The 25573-nt window shown below is 42.4% G+C and overlaps 1 protein-coding gene across 5 annotated transcripts in view; it reads right to left on the bottom strand.

Moving 5' to 3' along the window:
* The window catches only part of LOC122816488 (UPF0488 protein C8orf33 homolog), a 483857-nt gene that overhangs the window by 269613 nt on the left and 188671 nt on the right, over positions 1-25573 (bottom strand). For 4 of the 5 annotated variants that reach the window (XM_044089317.1, XM_044089314.1, XM_044089319.1 and 1 more), the window contains 2 exons: positions 8978-9699; positions 7731-7824 (listed from right to left, as the gene is read on the bottom strand). In XM_044089317.1, coding sequence (XP_043945252.1) covers positions 7731-7824; positions 8978-9699 — 816 coding nt within the window. The remainder of the gene's footprint in view (positions 1-7730; positions 7825-8977; positions 9700-25573) is intronic. The other variant, XM_044089315.1, reaches the window with a different exon arrangement.

Below are 25573 nucleotides of genomic sequence, written 5' to 3' on the forward strand. Positions count from 1 at the left end.
TATGAGCAATACTGCTTTCAAGTTTGGGTTCATGAGGGCCCCTTGTTTTGAGTTAGGAGGTCAACCAGTAAAGAGAGTGCATATTGTGTCCCACTGGGCATTTTTATGACTTTCATGAGGAGGGAGAACCATTGCTGCCAGGGCCAATAGGTGGGGGGAGGGGGAGATCAGAAGCATCTCTGGCCTTCAGCTTAACTTCTAAATCATCTTGGGGAGCAACAGTGTGACAAGAAATTCATACATGAACAGACCTGATAAGTTGCTGGAAAAGACATACATTGCCCACGTCTTCTTGCATAGTGCTCCCAAGCAACCTTTTTTCAATGGTCTACTGTTCAGGGATGTATGTATCTCTAGAACATCCTACCCATGCACTAGTTGAAGGAAGACATCTCAGTGTTACATCCATTTGTGTGTCTGCCTTTAGTCTGCTGCATATATCTGCTACTATGTTCTGATGAAAGGAAATGTAAACAAACTTTAGGGTCACTGGAACTGCAAAACTAATTCTCAGGCACTCATGGCTAGCCAGCAAACATAATAAGAACATGTATCAGCCTGTTTTTAATATACCACATGACTGCAGGATTGTCTGTGAGGACGAACTCTGCTCATATTCATTTAAAAGCTTTCACAGCCTGACTCAAAGCCATCATGTTTTTCATATTTGTTAGCTTCTTCCTTCAAATTGCATCCCATAATCCTTGTACTTTGAATTTCTCTGGGTATAATGCTTAAGCTAGGTCTGAAGCATCTGCTGACTAAGTCTGGTTGAGGTGTGGTCCTAAAGGAGTAAACATTTCTTTTCTACTTTAATGTTTTACTTATTTCTTTGTGTGTTTTGACTACTTCTGTACTACTTAAAGTAGAAAAAAGGAAGAGTAGGCCCAAGTTTTAAGTCAGTAAATGTTTGAAAACTTGCATTAAACTTTTGCTGCAGAAGAAAGTACAGTTTTGTACCTACCATAAATGTAGATGTTCGAGTGTACACCCTGCTGCAGTCATCACACTTGGGTTATCCTGTCGTCAGGCGGTCCCGCAGTCGGCCCGAATTCCAAAGTCTTGGTCCGGCGTCGGTTGCTGTTGCTTCTTCCCTGACGTCAGTGCGCCAGGGGTATATAAGAGGCATCCAACGCCATTTTCTTCAGTTTTTCTTGCCCCAGATGTCAGGTGCCCCCCAAAAGGTGGTCAGTAGATAGTACCAATAATAAAAGTTTAGCACAAACAAAACATACGTCCAGCTATAAGCAAATACACCACAAAGGTTGTATCAGATTTTAAGGTATAGAAAGGTTTCAGTTAGGTCAGAGGGGATGGAGGGAGGGTAACCTGGACTGCAGCAGGGTGTACACTCGAACATCTACATTTATGGTAGGTACAAAACTGTACTATGTTCATCGTGTTACCCTGCTGCAGTCATCACACTTGGGTTGAATCCCAAAGCTAAGGATGGGAGGTGGAGTCAAACAGGGTTAGAGGAGGCTAAAAGGCCCTGCAAAACTGCAGTGACGAAGCCAGCTCTAGTCTTAGAGTAAAGTGGTAAGTGATAGTGTTTGGTGAAGGTGTGTACTGAACTCCAAGTTGCAGCTTCCAGAATATCCTTGGTTGGCACCCCCCTGAGGAAGGCTGTAGATGTAGCTGCTGCCCTGGTGGAGTGGGGCCTTTTGCTAGCAGGAACTGGTTTTCCATGATGGGTGTAGCAAAAATGTATGCAATGTCCTATCCATTTGGAAATGGTCTGTTTTGAGATAGCCTTTCCTTGTGATGCTGTAGCATAGGATACAAAAAGCTGGTCAGATTTTCTGAAAACCTTAGTTTTACCCAAGTAGTAACGTAGTTGCCTGTGAATGTCCAAAGAGTGTAGGAGTCTTTCTCCTTTGTTCTGTGGATTTGGGAAGAAGGTGGGCAAATGGATGGTTTGATTTAGAGCCACACTGGATACCACCTTTGGCATAATGGAGGGGTTAGTTCGTAGAGAAACTCTGTCTTGATGAAAAATGAGGAAAGGCTCTACTGCCATTAGTGCCTGTAACTCTCGAGACTCTTCTGGCTGAAGTAATTGCTAGCAGCAGGGCAGTCTTCCATGATATAAACTTTAAATCAGCTGAGAAAGCTGGCTCAAAAGGTGGCAGCGTAAGTTTTTCCAGAACAAAGTTGAGGTCCCAAGTTGGTGTTGGTGCTCTCCTGGGAGGCCTAATGTTTTTGGCCGCTCTGAGTTACTGCCTTAGAAGTGGATGTGAAAATAAGGGAGGATCCGTGTTGTAGTGAGCTGAAATAGCTGAGGCGTGGATTTTAATAGATGAAAAAGAAAGTCCTTTGTGTAACACCTCAGTTAAATATTGTAGAATCTGAGGTATGTCCAGCTCAAGGGGATTTTGGCCTTTAGCTTGGTTCCAGGCACAAAATCTTTTCCATTTGTCTGAGTAGGCTTTCCTGGTGCTGGGCCTCCTGGCCTCCAGAATGACATCCATAACAGCTTGTGAAAGAGGAGCTGGCTGGTTGCTTAGGTGATTTGCCATGCAGCCAAATTTAAGGTTTTGAGCTGGCTGTGTAGAATCTGACTGTCTTTTTGTGTGAGCAGATGAGGAATTTGTGGTAAAATCCATGGCGGGCCGTGGGCCATGTTCCTTAGTAGTGGGTACCAGTGCTGGCGTGGCCAGTCTAGGGCAATGAGTATCATGCGGGGTCTCTCCATTCTGACTTTCAGCAGCACCTTTGTGAGAAGGGGCAATGGAGGAAAGGCATATACTGTCAACATTTTCCAACTGAAAGAGTGCGTCCACTTTCCAAGCTTGATGGTGAAATGTCCTTGTGCAAAATTTTGATAGCTGATAGTTTTGGGGGTTGGCAAACAGGTCTATGTCTGGGCGCCTCCATTTTTGAATTATCATTGCAAATACCTGTGGATCCAGTTTCCACTCGTGGGGATCCATGATGTTCCTGCTTAGGTCGTCTGCCAATGTGTTCTTTTTTCCTGGCAGGAATTGTGCTTTTAACTGAACTTGGTAAGCCAGTGCTGTGTTCCACAAGGTCATTGCTTGCCTGCATAGAGGGTAGGAGTGTGTACCCCCTTGCTTGTTTATGTACCACATTACTGTGGTGTTGTCTGTCCTTATTATAAGCTGTCCTGGAAGCAAGAGGTCCTTGAAGGCTGTCACAGCATTGTGTACAGCTAGCATTTCTTTTTGATTGATGTGCAGATTTCTTTGATCTGTAGTCCATATGCCTTGAACGCACTGTCCTGCCATGTGTGCCCCCCAGGCATAGTCTGATGCATCTGTTGTCAAAGTTTGCCTGGCTGGGGGTAAGGTGAAAGGCTGACCCTTGTTGAGGTGACATACCTGTGACCAGCATAGAAACTCCTGTTGAAGGCAGGGAATGACAGGTATCATTGTTTCCAAGCTGTGGCTGTGTTGAGTCCATACGCTTTTCAGGTACCATTGTAATTTCCTTATATGCAGTTTTGCAAATGATATTAGTAGTATGCAAGATGCCATGAAGCCCAAGGCCTGCAGAATTTTTCTTGCAGGGAGTTGGGTCTTTGTTGCCATTATTTTGAAGTATTGAGTTGGTTGTAGTTGTTTGTCTGGCATCAGATAAGCAATCTGGGCCGTTGTATTCAAGCTGGCACCCAGGAATGTCATATTTTGTGAGGGCACTAGTTTTGATTTCTTTTCATTTACTGTGTACCCTAGGCAACTTAGAAGGTGTTTTACAAACGTCAGATGTTATAAGAGAATGTCCTTGCTTTCTGCTTGGATGAGGCAGTCGTCCAGGTATGGGTATATTTGAATTCCTCTTTGTCTGCAGTAGGCAATTACTGGTGCCAGGCATTTTGTGAAGACCCTGGGCGCAGTAGATAAGCCAAAGGGCAGTGCAGAGAATTGGTAATGGGTTGAACCTGCAATGAAACGGAGGTACCTTCAGCAATTTTGTCTGATAGGGACATGCAGGTATGCCTCCTTGAGGTCCAACGTTACTAGCCAAGTCTTCTTGCCCAACATGGGAAGAAGCTGCTGTAGTGTTAGCATCTTGAATTTGGGTACTTGCAAGTAGGTGTTTAGAATTGAAAGGTCCAGAATGGGTCTCCATGCATTGTCCTTTCTGGGGACTAGAAAGAGCCTTGAGTAAAATCCTTAGCCTTGCTCCTGTGTAGATACCAGTTGAATGGCTCTCATGTCCATGAGAGCTGTAATTTGTTTTTGTGCCTCTGCCCACTGACTTTGTGGCAGGTTTGGCATTCCTTTTATCCTTGGCAAGGTGTGGAAATGGAATCTGTATCCTTGTGAGATAATGTCTAGGACCCATTTGTCCTTTGTGATGATGCGCCAGTTGTCTGCAAAAAGTGCTAATTTTCCTCCCAAGGGAGCTGCCAAGAGAGCTTTGCTTGGCAGTTTGAGGTTTAAGTCATTGTGTTTGTCTTCTAGTAGTTTGGGGCCTGTCTTCTCCTCCCTTCTGTGTTGCAGTGCCCCATTGGCAAGGTTTGTAAGGGATTTGTGCTTGACCTCTGCCCCTTGGGCGTCTGTATTTACCCCTCTGTGGTCTGTCAGAAGCTGGAAAGGACCAATTTTTTGTTGGCCAATTTCTGCTGAAGCGTGGGGGTTGTACCTGTAAGAAATCTTTGACCGTCTGCATAGATTTTGCCTTATCCTCCATTTTCTTTAAAACCTCTTCTGCTTTAACCCCAAATAAGACATCCTGCTGTAAGGGTACATCTAATAACTTTGCTTTAACATGATCAGACAGAGTTTGTTCCTTTAACCAAGCATGCTTACGTATAACAGACCCAGTAACAGCTGCTCTACAGGAAGCTTCCAAGGAATCAAATCCACATTGTAAAGTATGTTTGCCCACCTGTTCAGCTGCATGCAACAGATCCTGCATTTCCTTGTATTCAGACTGTTGGGGGTACGTGCTCATCTTTTGTTTTAATTGAGACATTAGGAATTGCTGGTATTTCAGCATGTGAAATTGACAATTTAGTGCTCTCATAGCTAGAGTAGCTGAGGTGTAAACCTTCTACCCCACCTATCTAGTGCTCTGGAGTCCCTTTCAGAGGGTACAGGATTTTTAGCCATAGAAGCCTTAGCCCCTTTGGGACCCTGGGAGATTGTCTCTGGGTCAGCAACAGGGCTTTTGTAAAGGAATTTGTGTGAGTCAGGCACTCTATGATATCTGTCTGGTTTGGCTGGTGCAGGAGGCAGAGAATCTGGATTTAGACTAGATTCTAAGTAAACATCATCCACAATGTCTAAAACTGGAGAGATAGCAAGTGGTCTGTGCTGGGGGAGTAAAAGAAACTCTCGGAGCCTTTTCTCTGAGTCGGAGTAGTCCTGACCTTCCTAGTGGAAATGTTTCCTCATGGTATGTAAGGTTTCCCAAAAGGAATAGACTTCAGGGGGAGAAGCTGAGGGAATGGAATCTTCAGCATCAGAATCTTCATAAGGGGGAAAGGAGTAATCCTGTTCCTCAGAGGAGTCTGAAGAAATAGACACTTGATCAGAGGAGGCATAATCCTCATCTTGTCTAGGCCTTTTGTCTGGGGGGGGGCTGGGAACCCCTGATCAAAGAAATCAACTCTTCAGCCATTTTAAGCATCTGTTCCTTAGGCATGGGGCCTTGTACTGGAGACTGATGTGCAGGTTTTAGAGGAGTCTTAAGCTTAGCATAAGAGTTTATGGTGAGAGTAGTCGGTCTGAATACACCTTCTGTGACCGAAGGTGTTTCCGCAGCACCGGCTTCTACTTCTGCAATGTTGTCGGTAGAGCCTAAAGAAAATGGCTGCGTCAGCCTAGTACTCTCTGCTTGAGAATCCAAAGCGGTCTGGGGTTCCAATTCTGCGGGCGCCAGTGACTGTGTAGGCGCCTCACTGAAAACCAGAGAACCGGCGACCAGCCCAGCCGAGGCCTCGGAGTCTGGCTTGGATCTAGGCTGCCTGTCTTTATCTTTGCGTTTTTATGCACGCCGGTAGTCGGTTGCTCCTACGGCATAGTGTAATTAAATTTCCTACTGAAGTAGTCTCGTGCGAAATCAAAGCGTCGCTTTATAGTTCGCTTATTGAACCTAGCACAAAACTGACAACCAGTGACGTCTTGGTCTGGGCCTAGGCAAGGTATACAATAGGAATGAAAGTCCTTATGAGGTATTTGCTTCCCACAAGAAATGCAATTGTTAACTTTTTCTGACATCGGACTGAGGCAAGAAAAGGTTCCCCAACGGGGTACTTAGCTTTGAAGACTTCGGACTGAAATTCAATTCGAAAATCTCAGGTGTCGGCCGACCGGCACTTGCGAACTGCTTCTGCTTTGGGCACCGCTCGGCAAGAAAGACTGAAGAAAATGGCGTTGGATGCCTCATATACCCCTGCCGCACTGACGTCAGAGAAGAAGCGTCAGCAACGGACGCCGGACCAAGACTTTGGAATTCGGGCTGACTGCGGGACCGCCTGACGACAGGATAACCCAAGTATGATGACTGCAGCAGGGTAACATGATGAACATCAGAGGTTAATGGAAACGTAAGTCTTTGATATGAAAAATAGACTACTATCTAAACTAAGATGTGCATAACAGCAAAGAAGGGAATTACAACCGTGTTGAAAAACAAACACAGTTTTTTAAGTGAATAATTTTTTGGGCTGGCTGGCAGGCCATTTTCCAATGAATGAAAAAGTATATACATTTTATCACAATTCTTACATAGCTGAAAAAATGTGGCCAAGCTCTCATGGATGAATATTCATTCACAGAAAAAAAAGTTTGGACATGTAGCTGAAAATGTTATGATATTACAATAGGATTATTTTGCATGTTATGAATGATCTGAACTGTTTACCAACAACAGTTTTTACTGCATTTGGTCCCTATACACACACACTGGTGCATGCAAACTGCTAAAGGGATCAAACAAAGGACCCCTTTTAGACAAGACTTGGACCACAGAAGTGAACAACTTGAAAAAAAACCCCCAAAACTGCAGATATCATACCCTAACTATAAACAATTTAACACAGATGAGGCACTGCTACCATGAACAAATTAATCTTTGCAAGGGTGGTAGTGTGACACAGTGCTTAACATGGTTGTTTCACTGAATCACAGTGCTTGGTTCTCCAACTTAGTTCTCAGCTGGGATACTGTGTAGTTTCCATAAGGTTTTCTTCAGGTTCTCCTACTTCCCTCACATTCCATAGACAAGACCTGTGTGAACTGGCAACCATTCAAACTGCACACAGATGTGCATTTCATGCTTGAGTATGTGCACATTTCTTGTGAACAACTGGGACCATGCTCAGATTAGTTTCACTATCGTGTGTCCAATGAGTGGCATGACAGGTATCAGCTCCCATGTGACCATGGACTGGATTAAGTAAGTTACTGGAGAATTAATGAAAGAATATGCAAACAATAAAAAAATGAACACAATACTGTAGCCTGGAGCTATCAGAGTGATTCTCAATGCACAAGAAAGAGCAAAGGGCAAGGTAAAGAACCAAAACAATATGGATGGTACCATAAAGAATGCAGATAAAGGAGTTTTACAATTGCCTAAACCAATCATAGTCTAAAATACAAAGAATTTAGATAGGGATTTAAAATCAGGGCTAAATGACTAAAGGGTCCACCCAATTTCTCCACTGAATATATATATCATAACTTTCAAAACAAATAAGCATTTTTAAAAGAAATGGCTTCCAGGAAAATCTTACAGATAACCGTCACTCTACTCACCTTGCTTCTGACTGGACTGCTGTCTTCTCAGGCCAAGTTCAAGCTGCTCTACACACCAGCTCACCTCACACTTTAATTGTTCTTCAGGGGTCTGCTTGCAAGAAGAAAGAGACAGAGACAGTATGGCAGCAACATAATCACATTCAGCAGACATGTACCAATTCTGCAGTTTAAAGACTAGTACAAAACAGAATTAGTGTACAATATAAAAGGTGTTGGTGTAGCCTCACTTTGCATCAGGCAGATCATAACAATGGTCCTGAGAAGCAGGAGCCACATGTAAAGAAACTGCTGGCCAGTGTATTTCAGCAGATATCATAGCCTGAACTTACTCAACAGAGAATCTGCAAGAATTCAAATAAGAGCAGACTGACGAGTGAACAGCTTTGCATCAGTCTCTGTTATGAACAAAATCATGACAAAATAGTTCACTATAAAGTGAGAAAAGACTGTCCGAGCGATTATTTACTTCTGTGCCCAAAATGAACTCCTACCATTACAGTCAAAAAATAAGCCCAGTACCTCAGGGTCCGTCTCTCTCTCTCAAGCATTTTTTTCTAAAGCCTCTTACAATTCAAGAGTGTCTTCTTTCAATGTTATCAAATGTCATTTCAGTAAGGCATACTGCAGTGTTTACTGTTGATGCTTTACAGCTTTTGGTACTCCATTTCCATTCCTGGCTTGGGTACTTTCTATGTGGAGTGGAGTCTAAAATGCTCTCCCCATGTCTGTGGACATTTTCCCTATATAGTTCAGTTTTTTTCCACATAACAAAGACAAGCTGTATGCGAAGCAATGATTCACCAAACTGCCTGTAAGTGTGCATGCCACATGAAAAAGAAAGAAGAGAGAGAGAGAGCGTGAGTGACCGCACGTGTGTGTTACAGTATTACAACAAGCCAGCATCTTGCCCAGTATTACTTTCTTTGCTTTGCACCGACTGACTGCTGGAATAGGCTCCAGCTCTCAAGTGACCCTGAGACAAACAGGGCTGGTATCACAGAAGAACAAAATGGGGGTTGCATAAACTGATGAAAAAGGCTGCTGAACAGCCACAACATTACAACAAGCTTTTAGACACTAAAAGCGTAAATCAGATTACTGCGCCACCAATAACTGTGGAAGAAAAATGTAATGGTATTTGGAATTTATCAAACATCTCTCTCTCTCTCTCTCTCTCTCTCTCTCTCACTAAATTACTGATATTTTTGACAGCAATCAAAGGGTACAACAAAAAGCTGACATACCAGTGGGAAACCAGCAGTGTCTTTTGGCATTTCTAAAGTGGCTTCTGGCTTTGGTTTCTTGCTTGCATCAGAATACTCAACTGACTGCTTTTTCTTTTTCTTCTTTTGCAGTGAACTCTGGGATACCTCTACCATATCACTAACTTCTTTACAACAGCCTGTTACTGTGACAGCTGGATCTAAAACTAAAGACTGCAATTTACCACTGCAGTTTGACTCCATGACTTCTGAGACATGAGCTGCAGAAATGTCTCTGCACCCTGATGGCTTTTCTTGTTGTGTGGTACCATGATCGAATAATGGCACTTTCCCTGAAAACTCCATCCATTGATCACTATCAACGTCCTCTTTTGGGATGGTAAAATTAAAAGCAAATTCTGACTCCTGATCACCAGGCACTGTAGCCATCAAGTTTCCAGTCTCATGTCTTCTTACTTCCAGTTTTTTCCACGGGTCAGTTTTTTCACAATGCCGCTGGCTGACAGAGGTCTCAGGCAAAGACATACAGTCTGTGCCAGCTGCACTACTTGCACTGGCAGCTGGCAGCTCACTTAATGCATCAGAGCACCCAGAAGGAAAGAAATTAAACTGGAAACTGTTGTCTGATGAAGTAAACAACTCTCTTGGTGACTCTGAATTTTCACTCATACACTTCTTGTAAATGACACTCCCAGAACTTTTAGAGTCTCCATGTTTGATTTGCGCTTTCATAGGTTTCTTGGCTAAAAATAAACAACAATTATTAGAAATATTGTTATTTAATATTTGCTTCTAAAACTGGTGCTTTCTCTAACTCCTGAACCTAACAAGTAACTTTTACTACAGGTTCTAAATCCAGGACTTAAGCTACATGGTTGTCAGGCTCTGGTTTTAATGAATCCACATTTTCATTAGTGATACCTTCAGATCACTGGTACAATTCATTCATTTACCTATACTGGGTAGTTTATTTGCATGATCATCAGGTTTTCCTCTCCCTCTTAAAATTCAACAGCACACATATGATGATATCCTGTCTGTTTTTATACCCCTGATGACCTGAAGTCAGTCCTGGAGTGACAGCATCTGACGCAGAAATACTAAGTTTCTGGTATTCGGGCCGACTGAGGGCTACCTGTAGGCAGATAACCCAAGTGTGATGACTGCAACAGTGAAACAAGAAGAACACCTGCTGTTATGGCACACCTTGTAAAACCATTACATTTTACACTGAGGTGGCTCGTGCACCAAAGAATAAATGCAAGCCGCAAGTCAAGCACCCTTCAGGTGGAATTAGAACTCATTTTGTACCCTTTAATTGGAAATATTTTGCAAGCATGTATCTCCATAAAGTATTCTGCATACCAGACTCATGCCATTCAGCAGTGTTCAATGAATGTATAAAGAAAAGATTAAATCACAAACTCATATAATATCTATATAGATCTGCTTCAAATGATCGACTTATCACAATATTGAATCCAACTTCATCGAGACAACTTGATTGAATCTTCACAATATCGAACTCCCGGAACAACAAAAACTAACTCTGGGAAAAGAGCCACTTGACCACCAGGACAAAACAACAGACAGCAAAGCAAGAAAACCCTACAAAGTAGGAGGGGCTTCACCTCCTCTAAACTAAATATACCAACTCCAAGGAAAGGGCAAGGTTCACCATGGTGGTGAAGTGGTTCTTTTTCTGGGATTAGTTTTCGCTGTTTCAGGAGATCAACATTGTGCAGATTCGGCAACATCATCTCAAAGTGAGATTCAATATTGTGACAAGTCTGTCTTTTGAAGTAGACCCGCACATCTGCGTGTGTGTGTGTGTGTGTGTGTGTGTGTGTGTGTGTGTGTGTGTATATAGATATAGATATAGATTAGATATATAGATATATATATATATATACATACATACATACAAACAAACATACACACACACATACACACACACACACACACATATATATATATATATATATATATGTGTGTGTGTGTATATATATACACACACATACACACACACATCTATATACATATACACTGCAGCATTCTAGAAATAACACAATAACACCACTAACAATCTAGAGGATTTGGGGTTGGCATAATGGTTAAGGTATTTACCTTAAAGACATGAGGTATGGCATTTGACTCTCACCTTTGAGGGAAACTAGGTTTAAAATAGGACATAAAGGCAGCTAGTCTAGTACTCACCTATGAAACTAAAAGTCACAATAGCAGTTGTTTTCAATAAGCAAAAGTTCACCTTTTACATACTAATGTTTCCTAAAACTGTGTGAACAATCCTAGCTGTTCCATCCTAGGAAAGATGCAGACAGACATGGCTGAAGTATTCCTGCATGTGTCTGAAGAAGGAGAATATCTGCCTAAATACTTCATCCTTAAATTTTCAGGGTCTACGTATTAATTTCTCCTCAAGTGTTTGGCACTGCTCTGTACAGACTCAGACACTCTGAGTGACATTTTTCCTGTAAAATGGTTCAGTACTTAATATATTGAGCTCATATCCAGGCATGTCTAAAGGTCAGTTACCGGTGCTTTCGCCTGTCAACCTGGTGAACTTGAGCACCCTGAGGCAATGTAGCAACTGCCTCATGTACAAAGACAACCCTCTCCTCTTATTTCCCAACACTATGACTTGTGAAAGATGCACATATATAGCCAAATTGGTAGTCATGCACTCTCCAGCCAAGACTGGATTAGCCAGTCAAGAGGAGAAGGTTAACTCCTGCACCACACCACACTCAACACATAGCCCTCCAGAACTTACACCACCACAACCCTCACATAGTAACACAAAACACACACCTACTTTCGCGGAGGTTCTCAATAAAAATCTGCCCAAACAACAGAGACCTCCGAGGCAGAACCACAAACCACCACCACATCCCTGCACAAACCATGAGACCCATAGCTCACAAACAGTGTGCCACTCAACCACAGCCCATAAGGCAAAACAACTTACCCAATACACTAGTCATAGGTGACTCAATAGTAAGGCACACTGATGTCCCACTCACTGGGTTGAACAAGGAGAAAGTTACGGTCAGCTGCCTGTCAGGTGTCAGGAGCTGCCACATAATGCACACACTTAGGTCACTCCACAACAGGTACAAATATGACTGTCATTGTCCATGTTGGTGTGAATGACCTGAAACATACCTCCCTGGACTACATGAAAAAACAGACATAGAGGAGCTCTCGGATCTTGTAGCCCAGGCAGGTATGTCCCTAGCTCCGAGTAGCATCCTACCATCACCCAGAATTATACCACAGTACAAGCAGAAAATGATTGACTTCAACAATTGGCTAAGTTTCTGGTTTCATTCTAAGGGGACCCAATATCTGTCTGCCTGGGATGACATGATCGACAGACCTCGATGCTTCGCAGGAGATAGCCTGCACCTGTCACCCCAAGGATTCCGGTTACTGGCCAACGCTCTTCCCACCCCAATAGTGCCTTTTTTTAGGCACTGCCCTGAAGACAAAATTACCACCATAACAGCTACAAGCAAAGAAATCTGAGGGTTATGCTACTCAACGCTAGAAGTCTAAGTCTCACAATGCACTCGCTCAAAGCACTCCTTAAAATGGAGAAAGTACAGTTTTGTACCTACCATAAATGTAGATGTCCGAACTGGATAGCATCTGCAGTCATAACAACTGGGTTGTCCTGTCGTCAGGCAGCCCTGCAGTCGGCCGGATTCCAAAGTCCGGGTCCGGCTTCGGCTGATGTCGCACTTCACCCGACGTCATCTCTGCTGGTCTCCGGGTATAAAGGCATCAGCCGACGCCATTTTCTTCAGTGTTTCTTGCCCCAGATGCCAGTTGCCCTTCCTGGAAGGCTAATTTTTGGGTAAATGCCAATGTTTCCAAAATGGATAGAAGGCAAACTCAGAAAATAAGCATGTATGTACATATATACAAACAAATACACCATAAGAGACTCCCCCCACTAGCTAGCTATTAAGTGGGTAAATACCCTAGGAGTACCACAGAGGGGAAGGAGGGAGGGTAATCCTGACTGCAGATGCTATCCAGTTCGGACATCTACATTTATGGTAGGTACAAAACTGTACTATGTCCTTCATGGATGCATCTGCAGTCATAACAACTGGGTAGAATACCATAGCCAACTAAGGGAGGAGGAAAAATTTTGATTATGGTGTGGTTAGGATCCCTTGCAGCACAGCAGTGGCAAACCCTGCTCGGGATCTGGAGTACAAAGGTAAGTTATAATGCTTGGCAAATGTATGCACGGAGGTCCAAGTAGCCGCCTCAATAATGTCCTTGGTTGCCACACCTCGTAGGAAGGCTGTGGTAGTGGCTGTTGCCCTTGTAGAATGAGGCCTTATGTTCTGTGGAATTGGTTTTCCATGGAAGGAGTAACAGAATCGTATGCAGTTTCCTATCCATTTGGAGATTGTCTGTTTGGAAATTGCTTTTCCTTCCCTTCCTGATGCATAGGCTACAAATAGCTGGTCAGTTTTTCTGCTACTTTTTGTTCTGTCCAGGTAGTAGCGTAACTGTCTATGTACATCCAAGGAATGCAGCATTCTTTCCCCTCTGTTTTGTGGGTTGGGAAAGAAGGTAGGTAGGTGGATTGCCTGGTTTAAAGACACTCTGGATATCACCTTAGGCATAAAAGTAGGATTAGTTCTCATGGACACTCTATCTTGGTGGAAGATTAGGAAGGGCTGTACCGCCATTAGGGCCTGAAGTTCAGAGACCCTCCTTGCTGAGGTTATTGCCAGTAGGAAAGCAGTTTTCCACGATAGATGCTGTAGGTCCGCTGTAGCTACTGGTTCAAAAGGTGCGAGTGTCAATTTTTCTAGCACAAAGTTCAAATCCCAAGCTGGCAATGGTGGTTTCCTTGGAGGTTTTACATTCTTGATTCCTTTGAGGAACTGCCTGAGTAAAGGATGTGAAAAGACAGGTGGATCAAAGCTGTATTCTGCTGAAATAGCTGATGCATGTATCTTGATGGAGGAATAGGACAGGCCTGTATGTAGAAGCTCTGCCAGATACTCCAAAATGTTAGCCATGTCTATAATTGACACATCTTTTCCTCTTTCAGTGCTCCAAATGACAAACCTTTTCCATTTTCCTGCATAGTTCCTTCTTGTTGAAGGTCTGCGGGCTTCAAGGATAATGTCTTTAACCCTTTGGGAAAGCTCTGGGTTAGTTGCTGCTATGTGATGTGCCATGCCGTCAGTTGCAACGTTTTTAGGTTTGGATGCATGATGCTGTAGTTGTTCTGAGTTAACATCAAAGGCATCAGGGGTATTGGCCACATGTTGTCCCGAGACATGCTCCTCAGTAATGGGTACCAGTGTTGTCTTGGCCAGTTTGGAGCTATCAGGGTTATCCTTGGACGTTCCTCCTTGATTTTTAGTAATACCTTGTGTATCAAGGGAAGAGGTGGAAATGCATATGCTGTCAGACCTTTCCAGCTGAAGGAGAGCGAATCCACTTTCCATGCAAGTGGGTGGAATGTCCTTGTGCAGAATTTTTTGAGCTGGTGATTGAGAGGGGAAGCGAATAGATCTATCTGTGGGCTCCCCCATTTCTTTGAGATGGTCTTGAAGATGTCCGGGTGTAGCATCCATTCGTGGGCATCGGATGTGGTTCTGCTCAATATGTCTGCTAGAGTATTGTCCTTTCCCGGTACAAATATTGCCTGTAACTGGATGTTGTAGCTGAGTGCCAGGTTCCAAAGCTCCAAAGTCATTCTGCATAGGGGGTATGAATGAGTGCCTCCCTGCTTGTTGATGTACCACATGACTGTGGTGTTGTCTGTCCTTATCATCAAATGGCCCTCTGAGAAATGGTCTGAAATTTTGGATTGCCAGTTTTACTGCCAGCATTTCTTTTAGGTTGATGTGCAGGTGGAGTTGATCCTGCATCCACAATCCTTGTACACATTTGTCCAGCATGTGAGCCCCCCATCCTAGGTCTGAGGCGTCTGTTGTGATGGTCTGGCTTGCTTGATAGCTGTGAAAGGGTAGGCCTGGGTTTGACTGGCATGCTTGTGCCCACCATATGAACTCCTGTTTTAGGCATGGGATTAGTGGAATTTCCGCTTCTAGGCTGTGCCTGTGTTGGGACCATAAATTCCTTAGGTACCACTGTAGTTTTCTCATATGTAGTCTGGCATGTGGAACCAAGATTATGCATGATGCCATGTAACCCAAGGCCTGAAGAACTTTTCTTGCTGTTAACTTGTTCTGTTTTGTTAGAGCCAAGAAGTAGAGAGGGAGTTCTTTTTGTTTTTCTGCGGTTAGAAATGCCATTTGTTTTACAGTGTCCAATTCAGCCCAGGAATGTCCTTGTTTGGGATGGTATCAGCCTTGACTTTTGTAAATTGACTGTGTACCCCAGTGCTTGTAGCAAGTAAATTACCCTTTGTAAATCTGTTGTCAGCTTGCTTTTGTTGTCCCCTTGTAGCAGGCAGTCGTCCAGGTAAAGATAAATTTGGATTCCCTGTAGTCTGCAGTAGGCGATTACTGATGCCAGGCATTTTGTGAATACTCTGGGCGCAGTAGATAAGCCAAAGGGCAATGCTGAGGATTGATAATGCTCTGATCCTGCAAGAAATCTGAGGTATCTTCTGCAAATTGGTCGAATGGGGACGTGCAGGTATGCCTCCTTGAGATCCAGAGTCACCAGCCAACACTCCTTGCCCAGCATGGGAAGAAGTTGCTGTAGGGTCAGCATTTTGAATTTTGGGACAATGATGTATGTATTTAAGGTGGACAGGTCGAGAATAGGTCTCCAACTTTTTTCCTTTCTTGGAACTAGGAATAGTCTGGAGAAAAACCCTTTGCCTTGCTCTGTTATTGGCACTCTTTCCACAGCTCTCATCTTTACTAATTGCATTATCTGCTGTAGAGCTTCTGTTTTTTGGTTTGGAGGCAGGTTTGGCATTCCTCTTTTGACTGGTAGAGTGTGAAAGTGGAACCGGTAACCTTGGTCTATGGTTTGCAAAATCCACTTGTCTTTTGTGATGTAGTGCCAGTTCTTTAAAAATAAGGTTAATTTTCCGCCTAATGGAGCTGCTATTTGTTCCCTGGTAGGCGGATGTAAAGTTAAGTCACTGTGATTGTGCTGCTGTAGTGGTAGTGGCTGAATCTGTGCCTCTGTTATTACCTTGCCACTGTCGTCCTCTGTAGGCACCTCCTCTGGATTGGTTTCTGCCTCTGGAACGTCTATTCCTGCCCCTTTGGGATCTTGTGGAGTCAGGAAAGGACCAATTTTTGGCAGGCCATTTCCTGCTAAACCTTGGGGGCTGAACCTGCAAGAAATCTTTAACCGTTTGAACAGATTTTGCCTTTTCTTCCATTTTCTTCATTACCTGCTGTGCAGATGTACCAAACAAACTGGTCTTATCCATGGGAGCATCTAATAACTTAGCTTTAACATGATCCGGTAAGACTTGTTCCTTCAGCCATGCATGTCTTCTTATCACTGTGCCAGTCATGGCTGATCTAAATGAAGCCTCCAGTGCATCATAGCCACATTTTAAGGAATGGTTACTAACCTGTTGTATGTTATTTACCATTTCTAATATATATTTCTTATCTATAGAGTCGTCAGAGGATAGTTTTTAGTTAACTGATCAAGCATAAACTCTTGGTATTGTATCATGTGAAACTGACAGTTTAAAGCTCTAGCTGAGAGAGTAGCTGAGGTATAAACTTTTTTGCCCCATCTGTCTAAAGACCTGGCTTCCCTTTCAGAAGGAATAGGGTTTTTTGCTGTGGTCGAGGCTACTGCCTTAGGCCCCTGGGATATAGTTTCGGGGTCTGCAAGAGGGGCCTTGTATAGGTGATGATGCGTGTCTGGTACCCTGTAAAATCTGTCTGGTTTGGCAGGGGCTGGAGGTAAGGAATCTGGTGCAGAGCAGACATCATTAAAAGCATCGTCCACAACAGGGAGGACAGGAGGTATAGCTAAGGGCCTGTGTTGTGGAAGGTGCAGAAAAGTCCTAAGTCTTCTTCTGGAGTCTGAGAAATCCTGTTGCTGCCATTGGAATTGTTCTCGCATGGCATGTAAGGTTTCCCCAAAGGAGAATTCTTCTGGTGGAGAAGCAGCTGGAATGGATTCTTCAGCATCTGAGTCTTCATAATTGGAGAAAGGAGCCTCAGGCTGGTCTGTAATATCTGAGTCATCCGCAGAATCATCAGAGGACACAGGCTCGGGGGGCTCTGCTCTAGGTCTCTTCTCTGGGGGCTGAGAGGCCCTGTCTGGGTGAGATTGAGATCCCCTAATTAAGGACATTAAATCTTCTGCCAGAGTAAGCATTTGTGAACTAGAAGTAGGCCTGGTTGAGGGGGGTTTAACAGGCACTGATTTAGTAGACTTGGCTGCTTTAGCCCTGGCAAAGGCCTTAATGGACATGGCTGCAGGAGGCCTAGCAGCACCACGTGCTGGGGTAGAGACATCCAAAGGGATGGTGTCTGATAATTCACTAGAAGCCACTGTAGTAGGTAAAATTTCAGAGGCCGATTCAAGTAAGGTAGCAGGAACCTCAGAAGTAGTCAAAGATTCAGCTGTGCTTTGAACCATTTTCTCGGTTTCGGCCGAAACCAAGACACTCGCGGTTTGCTTTACCATGGTTTCGGCCGAAACCGTGGACCGCGAGTGTCGGTCTTTTTCTTTTCTTAACAATTTGGGTAGTCGGAGGATCCGACGGCATAATGTACGCAAATTCAGAACCGAAAAACTGTTCAGCAAACTCCGACCGACGCCTAAGCGTTCGTCGGTTGAAGGAAGCACAGGCCGAACAGGCTGCTACGTGGTCTGGGCCTAAACAAGGCAAACAGTAAGAGTGGAAATCTTTATGAGGTATTTGTTTCCCACAAGTTAAACAGTTATTGACTTTTTCTGACATCGGCTGAGGCAAGAAAGAGTCCCCAACGGGGTACTTAGCTTTTAGAAGTCTTCGAAGTAGTATTCGGTAGTAGAAATCTCTGGATCCGACCGACCTGCACTTGCGAACAGCTTCTGCTTCGGGCGCCACGCGGCAAGAAAGACTGAAGAAAATGGCGTCGGCTGATGCCTTTATACCCGGAGACCAGCAGAGATGACGTCGGGTGAAGTGCGACATCAGCCGAAGCCGGACCCGGACTTTGGAATCCGGCCGACTGCAGGGCTGCCTAACGACAGGACAACCCAGTTGTTATGACTGCAGATGCATCCATGAAGGACATCATCGACATCTGTGCAGTGACCGAGACCTGGTTCAAGGCTTCGGACAGCAACCCAGCACTACCAGGCTATAATTTATACCATACCTTTGGGCTCCTGAACCTGAACCGAAGCACTAAAGGTGGTGGTGTCTCCATATTCATAAAGGATATGCACACCTCCAGTCTAGTAGCCCAACATAACGCATCAGAGATACTTCAGGTACAACTAACACTGGGTAAAACTGCAATTCAGGTTGTAGCCTGCTATATATCCCCCCACCATGTCCCAAGACTCCCACTCCCCATTCCTAAACACACTGGAAAATATTAGGGTACAACCCAAAACCCTTATACTGGGAAACTTTAACTACCCCTCCATTAACTGGGAAATTACTCTTGTACCAACACACTTGTTTAACATTTTCTGAAATTCATTAATTCCAGCTCCGTGGACCAACTCATTCTTACCCCCACCAGGGGTAGAAACATCCTTGACCTGGTCCATTACTAACATGGGCGACCGTTGCTCTACACCAGTAATCAACTCCTCCCTAGTCAGATCTGACCACAAGCTAATCACCATGGCTATCCACATCCCACCCTTACCCCCCCCCCCAAAGGAAACCACCGTAAAAAAACTTCTCCAAAGCCAATTTTGGGCTTTTAAAACAGAGGTGGCTAACTTCACGACACCCATGCAAATGGAAAATAGGTGCAGGACTGCTGAATCATACACCAATGCACTGTATGAGCACATACACAAGTGCATGGAATGGGCCATACCAAACAGAACCAAGACTCTCTCCTCCAAAAAAAGGAAGCCAATCTGGTGGTCCCCTACCATAAACAAACTCTACAACAGAAGGAAAAGTTGTTGCAGAAAAGGGTGAATAGACTGGAAAAACTCCCTTGTTAGCCTCAGCAAAAAAACGAGATCCATCATCAAATCCTCTAAAGCTAGCTACGAAAACAAAATTGCTGCAGATTCTAAAGACAACCACAAGGCATTCTACAGTGTTGTCAAGAATCTACATGGCAATACTCAGATCTGCTCTGAGTTACAACACAAAGACAATACATATACAGAACCAACTGATATTGCCAACATATTGTCCGACAGGTTCAGTGCGAACTTTACCCCCCCCTTTCACCCCCTAAATGGCCTATCACAATACCTCAGGAATACCAAGTCCCTATTATCACAGCTACACAGGTAAAAACCGCACTGTCCAAAGCCAGGAATACAGCTTCCATGGCACCTAATATCATCCCTGGCTGTGTTACACATGAATTACAAAGTGAACTGGCACCACACCTGAGTACCCTGTTCAATCACAGCCTCATTTCAGGCTTTGTTCCTATCAAATGGTGCACTGCTACGGTCATCCTACTCCACAAAGGAGGACAGACTACAGACCCTGGAAACTACTGCCCCATTAGTCTAACTAGTCTGATATGTAAGGCTATGGAGCGCATCATCATGGACCTTATAAATAAGGATATAGGGACTCTCCAAACTCTGGACCCCACACAGTTTGGGTTTGTGAAAGGTAGATCATGCCTGCTCAACCTGATAGACTTCTTCGAGTCTGTCACCAGAGCTGTGGATGAGGGCAAGGTAGTTCACACAGCCTACCTAGATCTTGCAAAGGCCTTCAACACCATCCCTCACTCAGGAATCATAGATAGGCACACTAAACTAGGCATAAACCCCATGTCATAAGATGGGTTCCCAACTGGCTCACTGATAGCACGCACACTGTGAAAGTAGCACCCACACTGTGAAAGTAGCGGACTCCAAATCTGACTACCGACCAATTACAAGTGGTGTCCCACAGGGATCGGTCTTAGGTCCTCTCCAGTTTGGCATCTACTTCTCTGTAGTTCAAGCCAAAACAACGGGACTCTGGCTAACCAAGTTTGCAGATGATTGCAAACTGGGAGCCATTATTTGTTCTCCAACTGATGTAGACATTCTACCAAAAGGCCTCACTGACACCAATGACTGGTGCCAGAACCATGGCCTTAAGCTTAATGCCAAAAAGTGCAATGTCATTCCCTTTGGGAAAAATTCAGTGCCCATGAACTACCACATAAGCGGTAGTCCACTAAACAGCGAAGGTGTGATAAGAGACCTGGGGACACAGGTTGACAGCAACCTCTTTTTTGATAACACATTGTCGCTGGAGTCAGAAAGTCCTTCTATGTGGCACATCTCATTACAAAAGGTTTCTCATCCAGGAAGAAAGTGGTCATAATCCCTCTCTACTCGTCCCTCATTAGACCTATTATAAAATACAATGCCCCATTTGGTATGTACCTCACTAGACACCTACAACAACTGGAAAAGCCACAAAAATACCTCACTAAGAGGATCTTAGGCCTTAGACACATGCCATATATGGACAGACTCAAAAACCTCCAGCTATACTCTGTCTCTTATCGCCTATTTGGAGGCAATCTCTGCTTGACCTACAAAGTCATGTCTGACCCAGAGCTGCTTGATATGCTACACCTAAAGAAATCCCAATCCCTCGGTGCCACATGCTCCAGGGACCTAAACCTCATTACCACAATAAACAGAACATGCTGGAGGGACAGGTTCCTAACCCATTAACTTTCCATACTCTGGAACAAACTTCCCATTCACGTCAAGTAGAGCACTTCACTGGCCCTCTTTAAGAGAAATCTTGATGAGTGGATGGGCAATAGGAAGTTCACCCCAGGTACAACTTCAGTGGCCTTGCTTGACAGGGGCACTGGGAACTAACTTTGGGCGGCATGATGCCAGGGAATCTTCTTGGGCTATGCTTATACAGGATCCAGGACCATTAGCCTAGTACACACCTATGAATCTTGCCATCTCCAGGAATGATGCCACAATTCCAAAATAAATGACTTCAACTGCCTAACTCACTGGTGCCATTCTGTATGCTAGCATGGATGGTGATGATTGAAAGACCAGTCTTTTTTTACCATGGATGGCCTGTATCTTTCTACTCAGGGCTTCTGCATAGTAAGATTTTTTTTCTTCCCCAGTAATGCTTTTTTACGCAAGGTTCATCTCTTGTACATTCTAACCTAGCAAATTCTAATCCGGATTAAACTGAGGTGGCACTGCTAAATGCTAGGAGTCTGATCAAAAGACTACCCAACCATGAAGCCTTCCTGACATGCAGATAAACAAACACATACATGTATTTATTGAAAGCACTCCCGCCATTCCAGAATACTGAGCCAAATACTCATTCACACCACCAGGAATAGCATGAGTGTATCTTACTTATCCATACCACTATTAACTCAAGCCAAATCCCTTATTTCACTGATCTGGAACTCCTGCACATCTTAATCATACTAAATGAAGTCAATTGTCACATTATTGCCAATTGCAATTCAACTCAATGTCTCCTGATGACCCTGGTAACTACCTTGATACGCTGAATTCCATACATATTAACCCCAATATACTAATCCTAGATGGACTTTAGCTACCCATGCATTAAGAGTGTTTCCTGAATTTTATCTGTACTGATTCTTTAGATCAAAAAGTCCAAGTTCCACCAGAAGTGACAACATATTTGTTCTCATTCTTACAAATACTGCCTCTTCCTGCACCTTGACTGTCATTCTCTACCTTAAATCTCACTATAAAACTGTTGTCTCCCTCAAAATCTGTACCACCACGCCCAATACATGTGCCATACTTGGCATTTACTCCAAAGCCAACCTAACATCGCTGTGGACTTGAAAATTTTCAAAAGCACCTCCCCCAGTGACCAAGTCACTAAGGCTGTTACATACATGACTTTTGTGTCCATCACACAGAACTCATCTCCATTCTGCTTAACATGGGAACTTAAAAAAACACATAGATGGAACTCTGGAATAAACAAACTGCATACTAAGAGGAAAAAAAGCTACATGCTCCATATGAAAGATTCACCACATCATACCACACAATGATAGCAAAGAACTTAAGCACCATCATTTAAGGTAGGATATGAATTAACCTTTTTATCTATATTAGCAGTATTGCAAGTTAACACCTAACATTACTTTCCAGATAGAGCTCTGTGCAATATCTTTTCTAAAATTTCAAAGCCACAGCCAATGATCTGGCTGACATATTTAGCTCCAATTTCACCTCCCCCATTCACACCATGTTCCCTCCCTAATATCACCAAAAACAAAAGATATTCTACAGACACAACCAGAAACTACTGACCCACACACAACAATTTTATTAACCTCTACAGCATCAAGGAAATTACATAACTATTCACTTTATACAAAACAAACAAAAAAATCAATTCCACATTCACTGCAATCACTTAACAAATGAAAACAATTAAATTAAATCAAACACTTCCACTTACAATCTATATTCAAACCATTTGGTGACAGAGTGACATATTTTAAAATATACACTATTCTTTATATAGCAATTTTTCTTTCAGTAAATTGTCTTCACCAAACATAACCCCTACTTGTTCTAAAACCGTATCTCATAATAATAAAGCCTTACTCTGATGACACAACTTAAAATACATAGCAACTGAACTTTCTACCTTTTGTTTTTTGATATCTCTAATATGTTCCTGCAGACTGCACTTAAAAGCTCTCTTACTTTCCACAATATAAAATAAATTTCAAGGGCATTTAAGGACATAAATACTGCTCGCAGTATTACAAGAAAATTTCTTATTTGGCTGGAAATAATGATTATTAATCCTATCAAAAAAACACACTACCTGCTTACAACTACAAAACCTGCCGGAGGGGAAGGTGCCAACTTCCGAGTCTCTCATGTGTCTATTCATTTGGATAGCGGGAAGAATAAAACAACTACGTACTAACACAGCTCCTATATTACATCCTTTTTTTGTAAAATATTAGCAGTAGATTACTAATTAAATTACTAATGTCTTTTTGTTTCACCAGAAATTGCTAATAATATTTCAATAAATCAATTACTTTATCAACAAATATAGTATAGTTAGTCACAAAATACTTCCCCTATCTCTTCTGGCAACTTTATTATTATTACATCTCCCAAGTTTTTTTCATTTTTTACTTGTATACAATCATAATTTCATTTATCAATTTCTTAAATGCCTCCATTACTAAATCTTTCTTATAACCTCTTCTAATAAACATCTTAACTGTTTTTTGAGCTTCAGTATAAAAAATTCAGGTCATCATTACAAAGTCTGCAGAGATGTAATAACCCTCCATAGGGTAAAGAAGAAATCAAATGAGGAGGGTGACAACTACTCCCATGTAAGTATTGCCCACCATCTGCTAATTTCCTTTACATAGTTGTCTTTATTACTGCATCATCTTTTCATTTTAAATTCAAATCCAAAAAAGTGACCACCTTTCCCCACTTGTAAATCCTCAAATTTAAAATTATATCTATTCTGTAAAACATTAACATTATCTACTTCATTAGTGCCTCCATTACAAATAAATATTAAATAGTCAATATATCTAAAACACTTAACATATTTATTCATAAAACTATGCCCATATAAATATTCCACCTCAAACAATCTCAAAACAAAATTGGAATACATAGGAGCAAAAGGAGTTGCCATAGCTATATCCTGCACTTGATGAGTAAAAACGTTATTAGTAAGACAAAAATATAACAACTCCATCACGTAATTAGAAACAGGAATATCACCTAAACAATAATTTAGTGCTTCCACACCATGAACATGTTTAATATTCGTATATAAACTTTCAACATCAAGGGTTATCCAATACATAGCACAGCAAACAATCCAGTTCTAACTTGTTATTATGGTCACCTCCTCTTATACTTTTTACCAAAGTTTGCATCACTCTAAACCTATATGCATGCTCCGGGCCACTATCTAAAACATGTTTAGCAAGAGGGTTACTTAATACTTTACTTCTAATATCAGAATGATGCTCAATTATAAGATCCCTTAACCTCCTCGTTGACTTTCCTACATAAAAAGAGGGACAGGAGGTACAAGTCACTAAATATCCGATAAAAGTTGTGTTACATGTAGTAGATGATTTAAACAAATGCTTCTTTTTAGTTACTGGTAAACTCGCTCTCTTGACTTATAAACTTACAACTAGAACAATTTAAACATGGAACGGTATCTTTCTTATTAAAATTTACATGGGGAGTGGTTAACTTTAAATCCTTGCAGCAGAGATGTTGTTTTAAATTCCTGCAATTTCTAAGAGCAAAGTGGGGTTTGTTACTAACATACTTATCTAGCTCTGGCACTGCCTGTAATATAACCCAGTTTTTAGCAGTAACATCCATTATAGCATATGAAGCTCGGCTATAACTCATAATATATCTAAGCTCTGAATCTTGCCTATTACTGACTATATTAATCCCTTCTATTAAATTACAGGTATAAGGTTTAGCACTATTCTCTTTCATCCAAAACTTCTCTTTTTATACTGTCCAGAACTAATGGAGTATGAATGGATTCTACGTTTGAATGCTGATTCTTTTCCTGGTTTAAACACAACGGTCACACTAAAACCAGTTTTGAGGTTAAAACAAATGTCTCTTAAGTAAGCTATTATATTAAGTGCACTTTAATATTGCATTAATTGTATTTGATCTGTTGATTGTTTTTAATTATGCATGTATGTCTATTGGGGAGTTATACCATGTGATTTTGCTTGTTTTAGTATTTAAAAGAAAGTTCTGATACAGTGTTTTATACACTGATGAAGGGATTTGTCTTCCTGAAAGCTCTGTTTTATTAAAATAGTGTTTCTACAAGTTCAGCGTGTTATTTTGCATCTGGATTGTTTGCTGTGCTCAGATTCATCGGTTATAGATCTTTTGTGCAGGATATTATCCAATACATACCCCATGTCCACTGAAGTCTCGCTATTTTATTCAAAAGGTCAGTGGTGTCTTTAACACATGAAGACAATTTCACAAGATAATATAAAAAAGATAGTCATGTAAAAGACACCAATACTGTGCAAGAAATATCTACTAGCTGAAATAATGGGACGATCTGGTGGGTCAAACAAATTTTTATGCATTTTCGGTAACAATAAAAAGTAGGAATACTGCAACCCTGGGTATTAAATTTCTTATCAACATCTACATACAATGACTATGAAAAAGAAGCAAATGTTCAAACAAAGTGTACCAGGAACATGGTGAATGTGTTTAATTTAAATAATGAATACAACTGTTTCTATGGCTGGGGAAGCTCTTCCAAGTCCTCAGTAAGTTATATAAAAAGAAGTTATGTCTTACTATAACGTTCATTCTGCGCCGTTGATCTTCATTCATTAATTACTGATGGGTTATCGGTTCCATCCTCGGAACCGAGCCGGCCAATATCAAGCTCGCATCAGCCACAAACTCTCGAGCCAAGGTCCT

Source organism: Protopterus annectens, chromosome 12.part0 (genome assembly GCF_019279795.1).
Source record: "Protopterus annectens isolate FY-2018-M chromosome 12.part0, PAN1.0, whole genome shotgun sequence".
Taxonomy (NCBI): domain Eukaryota; kingdom Metazoa; phylum Chordata; order Ceratodontiformes; family Protopteridae; genus Protopterus; species Protopterus annectens.